At 38.1% G+C, this 13444-nt stretch overlaps 1 protein-coding gene across 2 annotated transcripts in view; it reads left to right on the top strand.

Annotated features, from left to right (window-relative positions):
- Positions 1 to 13043, top strand: part of ell (elongation factor RNA polymerase II) — a 35406-nt gene extending 22363 nt beyond the window's left edge. Inside the window, exons 3-12 of one of the 2 annotated variants that reach the window (XM_086161560.1) lie at positions 127 to 248; positions 1054 to 1217; positions 2359 to 2609; positions 2702 to 2826; positions 5728 to 5803; positions 7381 to 7987; positions 9831 to 9897; positions 9981 to 10152; positions 10248 to 10292; positions 10384 to 13043. In XM_086161560.1, the coding sequence (XP_086017686.1) occupies positions 127 to 248; positions 1054 to 1217; positions 2359 to 2609; positions 2702 to 2826; positions 5728 to 5803; positions 7381 to 7987; positions 9831 to 9897; positions 9981 to 10152; positions 10248 to 10292; positions 10384 to 10488 (1734 nt within the window). In that variant the 3' untranslated portion in view covers positions 10489 to 13043. Of the gene's footprint in view, positions 1 to 126; positions 249 to 1053; positions 1218 to 2358; positions 2610 to 2701; positions 2827 to 5727; positions 5804 to 7377; positions 7988 to 9830; positions 9898 to 9980; positions 10153 to 10247; positions 10293 to 10383 lie in introns of both variants that reach the window. The other variant, XM_086161558.1, reaches the window with a different exon arrangement.
- Positions 13044 to 13444: the final 401 nt, after the last annotated feature.

The raw sequence follows: 13444 nt of genomic DNA, 5'->3' as shown, positions 1-13444 counted from the left end.
TGAATAATAAAGTTGGAAAAAATAATACCTAATAACTAATTCAAGAAGAAAGTACTACAACAACATCAAAGCATTTAGGTGTGAAATATCTGATTTTGTTTTATGTTTTTTTTTTATCTTCAACAGAGAATTTCTATACCACGGTCAGAAAATTCCAATGAACTGCATATGTTTACTTTTTACCTGTCAAATGTGGGCAGAGATAACCCACAGGGCAGCTTTGACTGCATTCAGCAGTACATCACCAGGTGAGGGCAAACATTACTTAAATTGCATAATTAGTATTAATTTAGCTACTGTATTTGTTGTTCCTTTGCAAGGCATTATCAGATTCAATATCAGAACAAAGGTGTAATGAAAGATCTGCTTCAAATATATATCTGTCACACTTATTGCACAACACCAATTAAGTTACATGCTCTTGCTATCAGTGCATTTTGAATATGCAAGAACTCCTGACTCAGTCACATTCATCAGTCTGGATGCCAAAGAAAGAAAACAAGATGACGGACAAGAACAATCTCCTTCTTAACTGATTATCAAGTTTCTGTGCCCATTAGTCTGAAAATATTTTGGCAAGTGGGTGAGATGGACTTCATCCACATCCCTCACTAGATTCTAATCATCCTCTACTTTCAGTCTGCAGCACATTGACAGCTCAACTTTTTTCTGCCAATATCTGAAATATATGCTAGACTCAAAAGTCGTCAAGAGTAAGGAAAGAATTGGTTTTAGAGTTGTCGTGGTTCATCCAATGGGAACCAAATATGTATGAAAGTACTTTAGCCCCTAAGGTTGAATGAATGCTATTATTACCAGATGTTAAAATGTTTCCTGAGAATATGGCTAATTTCTTGGAGATGTTTTGTCACTTCTTTAAAATTGTAATAAGATAAATATATCTCAAACAGAAATTCTCAATTTCTTGTCAAATAACACGCTACATAAAACATAACTGAATTTTTTTCCACCTGTCATTTTTATCCCCTTTTGAAGCTCTTAGTCTCCCTACCTCTCTTTTCCTTTCTCACCCTCTACTCTTTGTTTTGGCAGTGAAGGGAGCATTCAGCTCGATTGCCTGGCCGGAATCCAGGACAAGATTACAGTATGTGCCACAGACGACTCCTACCAAAAAGCCAGGGAAAGCATGGCCCAGGTTGAGGAGGAGACTCGCAGTAGGAGTGCCATTGTCATTAAACCAGGTGGCAGATACGTAGGTAGGAAAATGAGTCCTGCTCTATAATTTTAAATCGGTAGTTGTATTCTGCTATGGTGAATCAACAACTGTCGTCATGTCCTAAACTTTGCCCATCATAGTCATTTAAGTACAAATACAGTAAAATAAACTAACTATATAAATGTAAGAGCATTGAAAACCGGATTATCAACCTTTAATTACATCATAGAGGTCTGTGACAAAAAAAATTGTTGCACGCAAAGAACATTGAAAATGATATAATGCGTTAAAGTCTGTGTTGAAAAAAAGCAATGAAACTAAATGCACTTCGGAATGGGATGAATGGCAAAACACATTAACTTTGTCGTTTGTGTGTGTGTATGGAATCATGTTCGTACACATTCTTTACAATATGACAAATGTAGTTTTAAAAGCAAAAAGAAGGGATGTCTACAAGCAGACCGCATGACCCTCCAGATTTTTCTTTTGGTTTCTGACTTGCATTTTACAAGTTCATAGCATGTTTTAAATGCAATGTTTGATAAGGATGGAAAACCACTGCCATGGTGCTCTAACATTTGAAAAACTCTGAAAGCAACTCTGAAAAAACAAATCCAGGGTAACTCGTCATGTAGCAGTGAGTTACTAATAATTAATACATGTGAAATGAAAGTGTTTCAGACTTAGAAGTAGGTTCAATTTATCTGAATGATTCATTGTTATAAGAATGTATCATACAAGTAACATAGCAACAGTGATATATGTTATTTATAGTTAATTCTATGTGAAGGGAAATTGACCTAACCGTTTTAATTTCAATGTTTCTCTGAAAACATCGTATTTGGGACGGCATACAACCACACAGTTCCCACATGGCTAAGAAAACAAAAAAAGGCTCTAGCTACCAGCTGGACACTGAATGACTTATTTTCTGCCAGAGAGAGAACAAGTTCATGGAAAACCCATACTATATTGTGTTGCCACAAACAACTGTAAGAGCAGTTTCAAAGCAACTTTTACATGTTTTGGATCCCTTTGAGGGATTAAGCATTTTTCCCAAAGCTGGTCTCTGAGTCTGTGTTTTATTGATAGTGTTATTTAGTTATCCTCAGGTCCCCTGTTTTATTCACTCATTTAACCATTTATTCAAGTTTCTTCTCTTCAACATCTCTTTATGACAGGCAAGAGGGTGCAGATTCGGAAACCGGCACCTGGACTCTCAGACATTGCCCCATTAAGAAGGACATCTCGGCCTGTCATCATCTCTAGCACTAGTGTAAAAAAAGGAACAACCCAGCAAAGGCCCCTCCGAGAGCGCCTCATGCATCTACTGGCCCTCAAGCCTTACAAAAAGCCTGAACTTATTTTAAGGTTGCAGAAAGATGGCCTCTCACAAGTTGACAAAGACTCCCTGGACAGCCACCTGCAGCAGGTCACCCATGCATATTATTATCATTATCTTGAGCTGAGAACTTCAGTGCATTTATTCCATTTTGATTTCTCCTGAACTTTTTTCTTTCTTAGGTGTCAAACATTAATGGGAAAGATAACACACTAACACTGAAGGACTTTTTATATAAAGAAATTCATAAGGACTGGCCTGGTTACACAGAAGGGGACCAGCAGCTTCTAAAGAGAATCCTGTTCAGGTAAGAGTATTATTTTCACTTAAAGTGTGTTTTAAACTCAGAATAACTAAAAGTGCAGAGGGAAAGTAAATCAATTTCAAAAGCTGTTTTTAGTCACAACTACTCAGCTGTTCAAGGAATATTTTAAGTCGTAATATCTGGTTTAATGTTGAAGCCATAAGCTGTTTTTACATATAAAAAAAGCAAAGAAAAGGGACTGTGGGAGGAAACCGTAGAACCCAGAGGAAACCCACGCAGACACGCGGAGAACATGCAAAATCCACACAGAATGGTCCCCTGGTTGGAATCGACCCAGGGTTCTTCGTGCTGTGAGACTGAAGCGCTAACCATTGTGCATGTGCGCGTGTACGCGTGTTTGTGCGTGCTGATACTGCCATATTTCCCAGTATCTCACCTAGTATCAGCATTCTACTGCCAAATTACAACACTATTGAAACTTCACAGAATGCAACCGCTTATTTTGTCTTTCAAGCAATATTTTGTTTAAGTCGCATAAGTTTCTTGTACTGTTGAGAAGTATTATTTTTAGTAATTTTAAATGAATCCATCCAGAGCCCAAATGATTTTTGTGATTTTCACCAAGTTGAGAGAGTAAAGTAAAATCACCTATAGTTGATATGGCAAATACTTGCTATTTGAGCAAGAATCAGAACTGAGGTTTTCTTTGGAGACCATGCATAGATTGACTAAAATATTTCATTGCTAACCAACTGGCAACTCAGCAGGTCAGCAATATGACAACTCAGCTGGCAAGGGAAGAATAGTATGTGATTTGTTAAATGACAAATGTTATCAGAAAATGCAGTTATGAGAAGTTTAGGATGTTTTATTTCCCTCTGGCATGGTCTCTCACCAGCATGAATCCAACACTCAGACTCCAGTGCTGTAAAGTCACAACACAGCTCTTATGAGGTCATAACAGCAGTGCTGAAATTTAAAACAATAGATGTGGAAAACACTCTGCTGAACAAATTATACTATTATAACGTATCTCGTAAATAATTATAGGATTATATGGTAGAAAAAATGTTCTCTGTATTATGTGAGCTGCTAGAAAATATTTAATTCTGGTGAATATCACAAACCTGCATGTTATTCTGGCTCATATTGATAGATAAAGCAGGCGGTATTACCACTTCAGGTACTGCATGAATCCCAACCCTATTAAAGACAGCATAAGCTTTTGTCGGCCTTATTCCTGGTGGAGAGATTTCATTTCTCAAGATCTGGGGCACTGAGAAAAAAAAAAAAGCTCCCAGCTAGCTATATATAGAAGAGGCAGTAATGCTCAGTCCTCAATTCCTCATGATTTACTAAAGTAATGTTCTGCATGATAAGCTTAGTTTTCCTTCTCATACAGGGCCAAAGCTCTTTGATTGTCTGAGTGACCAGAGCTTTTCAGTATATGAACATGCCAGATTTGTATTTAACTAAAATGGTCTCGAATTATGGTACAGATATCAAACATTCAATGTAGATAATTTCAGCATGTTACACTGTGGCACCATGTTGAACGTTCCTGCCTCACAGCAAGAAGGACTGAGGTTTGATTCCCACAAGGATTGCATTTACGCTCTGTGTATGCGTGGGTTTCCTCTGGGTTCTTCAGTTTCCTCCCACAGTCCAAAAACATGCAGACGATTAATTGAAATAATTGGAGAATTGCCAAGATTTGCGAATAAGAGATTGAATGGTTGTTTGTCCATATGTGGCCCTGCCATTCACTGTCACCCGGTCCAGTGTACCCTGCCAGTGACAGCTAGGATAGGCTCCGGCATCAAAACATCCATGTGACTCTAAGTGCAGGATAAGTGGTAGATAAATTAATTATAAATTCATTTTTTGGTGGGGAAAAATTCTGTCAAAACAAAAACTTGTTTGAGGTACTCACCATTACTGTGATATAAGCTACAAATAACTTGGATACTGTTCATTTGGCAATACTAACTGGACATATTTAGTTGAGCGGTAATGTTAGTCATGTATGACATTAAAACTGAGTCAATTTTTAACTGATGAGATCACAAGAGAACTACAGTTGAAATAATGTATAAGCAAATTCAAGCAAAAATAAATGTAAATCCTCAAATTATTCAAACTTCAGGAAACAGGTAATGCAAATACAACTTGTTCCAATCCCACTGCCCCCAAGAAACCTTCTACATCATATTCTTTCTCTCTCACTTCCTCCCTTTTTCCTTTTTGTTTCACGTTACAATTACCTCGATCTAGCATACAAAATTATGAGTGAAAAGATAACAGTTTGAGAGATTAGGTATATTCCCCTAAGGAGAAAAAAAAGATTAATCTCGAACAGCTTTCAAGACTATCTGAATCTAGTAGAATATAGTCGTTCAGTATTTACTCTAGTAAAGTTTCATAAAGGCCTTTTTTTCTTTAATATTGTTCTGTTATGTCATGACATTCTCTGACCTTTGTATCCCCAGTTAAGATATAAAGATGGAAATTTTTCCCTAATAGCATTTTCAGTGTTCATGTTTTGCATTTGTGATGCTCTTACAAGTAACTCCTCCTTTGCTCACTCATAACTATTCACTCAGCTTCACGAATCAAATGCTGTACCTTCTAGTGCATATTAGGACAAATATTTGTCTGTCACTCAAGGCATAAGCGTTTAGTTTGTTATTACAAATTAGATTTTTTTTTTGGAATAGACTATTTTTGAGTTACCAAATATGTATTGTGGTCTGATGTGTAACAGGTTCTATTATGGATGCATGAAACAGGCCAAGAATTTCTCCAGGAGAAAAATCAGTTCTGTCATTATGACAATATTATTTTATAACTACCCTGACAAAGTGTTTCTTTCAGAAGACAAAGTCAACATAACCCTTTTCTGTCTTTCTATTTATCTGTCTATCGATCTCTGTCAATATGCAGGAAGCTTTGTCAGAACAGCTCTGCCCCTCTACCAGAGAGCCCACCCAAAGAATTCGCCAGCAATTCACCATCTCAGGTAAGCTCACTCTTCTACATTCTATTTTACAGAGATGTGGAATTGACTTCTCTGATGTGGTCGTAAGTCAACTTTAATCGAAATTTGATGACTTCAAAGTTTTTATTTGAGTCTAACAATGACTCGTGACGTCATTCAGACCACATTCATATGACTTGCACGAGGTGATACTCTCCCCAAGCAAAGCATGATGTCGTCTCATGGCATTAGATATGATTGATAGATGATAATAATAATGATAATATTAATTAATAATAATTATAATGATAGGTTGATAAATTACCCATTTGAATTTTTAAGTAGTTGAACCACAGCTTTTGATTTGCAGCTTTCTTGAGTGATGACTAACACTGACATGACATTCTCTTAGATCCACAAAACAATGACAGAGTTCTCAACGCTAAAGGTTTTTATGGGTTTGACTTTTTATTCCATTTTTTTCAGTTGAAGCACTTTTTACTAGCCTGACGAGCTCAAGTTAAATGTCACTAAAGATCAGTCGGCAGAGTCTCTGCACTATGTCATGCATTTTATAATTCTGATTGGTTCTGGTTGGATCTGTTGTATCTTTCATTATTGTGATTGGTTGTAGAGCCAATGGTATCAAAAGAAGTGTCTGCGTCTGCTGTTGTGGCTCCAGAAAATCTGAATGAACAGGATGCAGTAATTTGGTTTGGTGAAGCCAGTTATCTAAATCTACGTATTAATGGTTATTTGCTGACAGAGAGACTTTCAGTCAAAGGAATTAACCAAGTCATTGGGGAAAAACAGAATAGTCTTGATGAGCTGTTCCCTTTATATCTTTTTTGGCCCTTCTCATTAAAATGAAATTTTAATGGCGTATGTTCTGCTGCCTGAACAGCACAGACTCTAGAATCCAGCCATCATTTACAATTCCATTTGCTAGAGAGAGCTGTTATGTTATATAATTAGAACCTTCCTTTGAGGTTCTGCTCACCTCAGACACCCTAATTATGCCCCCTGCTCTCCACTCCCTTCCCTTATTCCTCAATAAATAAACTGTAACAACAGTTCCTCCACTTCTCTTTGTGCATACATTAAAAACCAAAAACAGCAGGTAAACCTGTGTCTGCTAGATGTGGAATGATACACTGACCAATGTGTATAAGGCTTGGTTCTAATAGTAACAGTTTGCATGTTCTATGAACAAATGGTCTCAAAAGCTTTCTAATGTTTCCAGAGAGACTGTTTTTATTTCAGCGATCTATAGTCTTCCACTTGTGGCAGTCAACATTTGGGTTTGCCCCTCCTAAAGACCCTAGTTTACCGTCCGAGCCTGTCACAGGGCCTGTGTGATGCGATCCCTGTAATAATGAAGCGATGGCTGTTATGTTCTCAGCGCTTAAAAACACAGAACCCTTAACCTCCTGTTTTGTTACTTGTCTCAGCCTTTTGCTTATACTAGATCCTGTCCTCTGTTCACATTGTGTGCTGTTTGTCTTAGCTCCTCCAGCATGAGCTGTAATTCTTACCCCGATCAGCCATTGAATTTGTCATAAATCCCATTTAATGTTTTCACGTAAAAATCATTATCATTATTTTATTATTTTTAGCAGAAACGACCTGCTGCTGACTTCATTGACCCTCTCATCAACAAAAAGCCAAGGATATCCCACCTTGCCAACAAAGCTGCAACAGCTTCAGTGAATGGCAAGCTCAGCTCATCCAATGGTAGAGGAGAAGCAGGTGGAGCACAGACTGGGGTTTCAGTCTCACTGTTGGATGGCAGCATGACATCGAGCTCCCAGCAGCTCCCTTTGCTGGACATCCCTCGTCCTTTTGAGGCACTGTCGGACGTCAGCAATGACTCAAGCCACAATGGACGAGACTGTGACTCTCAGGAAACAGCCGTCTCTGAGAGGCTTAGTCAACCCCCACCTATATCCTCTGGGACAACTATGTTCACTGTGCCAAGCATTAGCACATCATCCCCTGGACATACTAGCCTGGACAAACCTCAGGACAAGATTCCTTCATCCTACAACAGCAGCAAGTCCAAAAAGAAGTCAAAAAAGCATAAAGACAAGGAAAAGACCAAAGACAGGGAGAGAGTGAAAGGAAAAGAAAAGGAGAGAGAGAGGCGCAAGGACAGTGCCACAAATAAAGCCCATGAAATGAGCCCCAGAAATCTGGAAAGCAGCAGTATTCCACACAAAAGCACTGGTGAGAATGACCGATCTTTCCAGAAATGGATCTGGAAGTTTAACGTAACGCATCTTCCAATGCTAAACTTGTGGAAACGTCACAGTGGTGTTAGGTTTATTCTCAGACATGAATTTTAAGTACATTTAACTTTATTCTTTTGGTGGATAATCCTCCTTTTATTTTTTTATTTAGGTTTAGGACTGTGGATTTTTTAAAGTTAACAAAATCTATCAAAGTATCCCTTGAAAGATTAGTTGACAACAAAGTGATCTAAGAATCTTTGTAGAAGTGATGGAAAAGGAAGGAAATTCTACCCATGTGGAACACCCTTCCAATATGTCCTTTTACTGTAGAGTTTTACTAATACTATTGTCCTTTTGTAGTCCCGGGTGAAAACATTGAAGTAGAATTTACTGTACTCCTTCAGTATCTGTTTAGCATAAAGTAGCAAAGTGTTCCATACAACGGAATTTATTTTACTGCTCTACAGAACCAATAATTTGTCAGTTGCTCTGTTGTGGTTGTTCCAATGTGGATCAGCCCTCAGTTGCTTTGCACTTACAGGTCAGCAAACACTAACACCATCGTATTTTATCCATCATTGCCATGTGCTGTAAGTACCTCTACAGCACAATGAAAATTTAACAAGGTTTTTCTTTTTCATTTCCAGTGATGCTGAGAGCAGGCAAAGTTATCAACTAGCATTTAAATAGGGAAAAGACATGGAGTCCTTGAAAAAACAAAACTACATTAGCTCTGGATAGTATATTGTATATGTATTTTGTATGTGTGTGTACACGTGCATTGTTGCATGCATGCGTTCATGTGTGTGTGAATATATGTGAACAGTTGTGATACTCAACTTCACTAAATAAGGGTTATATTTTTGGAATGTTTCAATTGTGAGTTACAGTTGACCACAAGCAAAATAATGTTTCCTTACAACGATGCATAAGGAATTATGAAAATTCAAACATCTTACTTGTTTGAATTTACGTTTTACTTCTTTCTTTCTTATATGTATTGTAACTGTATTGAGCTATGGTACTTGTGTCAGAAATAATTAAAAGATAGATCAAGATGTCAACTTAGATGTTTTGGAGAGGTCAGAGAGGCCAGACTGAGATGGGCCAGTCATGTACAGAGGGATAATGAATATATTGGTAGACGGATGCTGGAATTGGAGCTGCCAGGTAGACCAAAGAGATTTCAGGACGTAGTGCGAGAGGATATGAAGGTAGTTGGTGTGAGAAAGGAGGATACAGAGAATAGGTTTTGATGGAGATGGTTGATTCGCTGTGGCGACCCCTGAAGGGAAAATCAGAAAGGAGAAGAAGATGATTGAGATGTCAGCTGATTATAATCTAGCTCTCCTACCTAATGTTTTTTTTTTTTTTTTTTTAAATCTGTAAGAGAGGTAATGCATCGTAATATTAATATTGGATCAGGTTATATTATCTGTGACTGACATTATAAAATCTCATCCCCATTCTGGAAAAATATTTCTTAACAATAAATATTTTTTACATTTACACCAAATCCATTATCCCTACACCTTAGAAGAGATTTCAAGTAAAAGTATGTGAATAAGTAGTGGTCTACCCCGTCCCTTTCCTTAAGAGACGGAGCGCGTTCCTTTGCGATTCAGTGATTAAAGAGAGACCCCTGCTGTTGATATTCCTACCTTGAATGTGGTCAAATATGCATCTGGATCCAGCTGAACTGATCTTGAGGCCTCAAACTGTAAACAATCAGTCACGTTGTCGACTTATTCAACAAATTTCCCCCTCGTGATGTTGTTCCAGTTGCGGCATGACAAAGAGTCCATATTCAACCGTAATCTCCAATCTGCATGTTTCAGATCTAAATGGGATGTGCAACAGATCCAGTATTCCTTCGTCATCACCTGAGGTAGCAGACTATTCACTGTAAGTATTCTAAAATACAGTTTTTGACGAGTTAATCTTTATCCAAATTCTGCAGTAATGTTTCTTTCTGATCAATCTCACAGGAAGTATAAAGTGATTGGCTCTCCAGAGCAGCGTCAGAGATATAAAAATGACTTCAATGCTGAGTACATTGAGTACCGGTCTCTACATGCTCGGATAGAGGGCATCACCCGGCAATTCACTGTGCTTGACAATGAGCTCAAACAACTCCAGCAAGGAACAGACCAGTACAAGGTAAACAGAACAAACACACTCACCAAATCAGTTCTGTTAACCTATTTCAGAAGCTATTACAGTGCTATTAATATCCTTTGACTTTTTTTTTCCAGACAATCCACAACCAGATACTTGAGGAGTATCATAAAATAAAAAAGGTTGGTTTCCTCCGCTTTTAGAGATTCACTTGCCATAAGGTATCAGAGAAAGGGATTCTGTTGTGACTCTGTTCTCACATATCCCTTCCAGATGAATCCAAACTATAGCCAAGAGAAGAACCGCTGTGAATATCTACACAACAAGCTGGCACATATAAAAAGACTTATTGCCGAATATGATCAACAGCAACTTTAAAACTAGTCTGCCATTTTTTTCCTTTTATCTTTGCCAACCAATCAGATAAAGGAATACTGGCATTATGTTGGGATAAAAATGATATGAATTATGCCATGAAGGGAGAGTACCCCTCATTTGGGCCAAAGGCTCAATTTAGGACAAAGCAGGCCTCAAGAGCTTTTTCTGCTTTTTTTCTTTCATTATTTTCCTTTTTTTGGAAGATGGTGCTGTGCCTAGTGTGGCAAGGTCTGTCCATGTAGTTACAGTATACCCACATAAAAGCTTCTGTGTGGCTCTGTTTTTCTAAGCCCACCATGCTTCTAGTGCACAGAGGTCTAAACCAGTAGAAATATGGAAGCCTCATTTTTTTTGGGAGAGAGAGAGAGATAGAGCGAGAGAAATCCAAATAATCCTTCCTGTTTTGTAACCCAGGGAGAGAGGGACACTAAGATGGAAACTGCACATTGTTCGCAGAATGCAAGTAATGTGTGTTTAGTTTAGGGAAAATTGAATGAATGACGGAAGTTTCCACATGTATAGACATGAATGGTTGTGATGTTGAATTAGTTTCTTTGTCTCATTATTTATGACACTTGAGTGGGGTGGAAAGAGTCTGTTTTACACTCCTCAATATCAGTGCTTAAAAGCTGTGTCTCTTGTTTTCTTTCCTCACATCTTGAATGTCAGCCAGTATTTTTATTCAAAAGCTGCCTTGCCAATTGAATCGTTGATTTGTGAGAGTTGTGTATTTTCTCTCTTTAAAAGAGAGGATGCAGAAATCGCTGCTGATTGAATCAAAAACTATGCTTCAGAATGCACACAGTCAGACGCGGATGTCTTAACAAAGGAGACATACGAAAGTCTCCGGTCACTTTAAAGCTGTAGATTTTCCTCAGTCACTTCACTCAGTCATGATGAGCTGCAGAGCCTCCTCATCATTTACATTGGATCAGTAAAGATGAAAAGACTCGTGGCTCCCCATGCTATTTGATTGGGTGTATTTCAAGTTGAACTCATGGTGGCTTTTGAAGTAACAGAACAGTTTCACCTCTTTTGAAGAGTTCATAGTCAGTTCTGCTCATTACCATGCTTCAGATGATCCTCTAATTGTAAAATGATGCGGAACGGAGCTTCAGATTTGTCAGCTTTTCCTTCAAATCTGTGGGAAACCAGGTCTGATAGCCCTAATTTCCATCATTGTCATTTCTGGTTTTATGTCAGAACAGTCCTGTTTACATTGTCTATAAAGAGATCGCATTCTTTTGCTTTGTCCACGACTCGACCCATGCAGTAGTCCATCAAGAAGACTGTTAAGATGAAGCCATCCTTGATCATCTTCCAATCAGAGCCTGGTGGGTCTCCTGCTCCACTCAGAGAATGAATGCTCACCTGCAACCAGTTTTGCCTTTTTCGACATGATGTCAGATAATTCTAAAGATGTTCTAAAGATGATTCTTTCTGAGAAGCGTCAGGATTTAAGGTGGATCCACGTAACCTTACAAAGACTAATTAGAAATGCTGTCTCAGAACTTTGACCGAAAGGGGTTTGTCGGTGGATGCATTTCTTATATCAATCTTTTATGTGAATATGAAAATTCTGCACTTTTTCTCCTGAACTTGCTGTTACCTGGGTTTTGTCCAAGTAAAACTTTTCTTTGTCAGGGTGCATGCTTTACAAATGTGTTACAATGAACAGTCTTTGTATCTTTCGGGGGGGAGGGGGGCAAGGATATTTAAAAATTCATACAAAAAGCCTCAACCAACTAAATTAGCGTGGAATCAATTTGAAATGGTTCTGACCAGCATGTATATCAGTGCTTACCAGCTGAAATAAAACAAATTAGCTCTAAATGTTGGCAAAGGAACATGTCAGTATTCTCTACTTTGTTATTTGTTGTGCCATCAAAATGCATCATCCCCTGTATTTTTCATCTTCAGTGCTTTCAAGTGAGGGGATAGACAACGCTTTCACTTTGAATAGGATTTGCGAGATTGGGCTCAAGTGTCTTATTATCATGTCAGGTTGCGAGTGTACTCTTTTTCCGAGTGCAAGCACTACATTCAGATGAGGCTCATCACTGCTGGTTCTGGACTGAGGCAGGGACTGGTGCCTCATGTTTTCTGGGTGGGAGGGGAAGTGAGGGAAGGTAAAATTTATGAATGTTTTGTGAACAGATTTGACACTCGTTGTTACATACTATAGCGTTCAACAAGAAACCCGCTCTCAACCATTTCATTTTCCTGCAAAACATTCAACCATGATTATTGTACTATGCCTCTACTACGGTCCAAATCCGTTGTGAATGAGTATCACTTAAGACATTCTGCTCACATGGAGAGAAAACTGTTTTAATACTCATATGCCAGCACAGGAGTACCAATGTATGAGTTGATTGTGCCAAAATTACCTGTTGTATAGTTGTTGGTTTTTTTTCTTTAATTTCTCAATATATACAGGGCTTTGGTGAAAAGTCATGAAAGGTTGGCGCTAAAACCCAAAGTACGCTTTTTGAAAACCATAAGGGACTGGGACTGAAATTGATCTTTGTTTCAATAAAATTCTTTAAAATGCTGATGTGAAATTCTGTACCCTTTGTGGCTGCCTGTTGATTAAAAATAACTTACGGTAATTGGTTATAGGCATAGTATCTTAGCATGAATTGCACTTCCAAGTATTTCATTCATGCTAAAAATCATTGTTATTTGAATCAACAATGGAAACATGAATAGCGATTGCATCAGTGAGCAGTTTTTTGTCGATCCAGATAATACATAATAAGACCATGAGAACATGAAATTGTGAGCTCTTCATTGAAAAAATGTTTTTAAATTAAGTCAAAGATGGTGGAGAGGATTCCTAAGTGTGAGGTGGACCTCCATGAAAAGGAGAGAATATGAAATTACTAATCAGAAGGAAATTACTTCAAACAGCCAACTTGTCTAATGTGGCAGGATGTGAAGTAAACATACAGTT

The sequence above is a fragment of the Fistularia commersonii genome, chromosome 16 (assembly GCF_037954325.1).
Source record: "Fistularia commersonii isolate RoL2024-O1a breed Wild chromosome 16, RoL_Fcom_v1.0, whole genome shotgun sequence".
Taxonomy (NCBI): domain Eukaryota; kingdom Metazoa; phylum Chordata; class Actinopteri; order Syngnathiformes; family Fistulariidae; genus Fistularia; species Fistularia commersonii.
The sequence above is the reverse complement of the archived record's forward strand: the minus strand, read 5'-3'. Positions and strand labels throughout refer to the sequence as shown.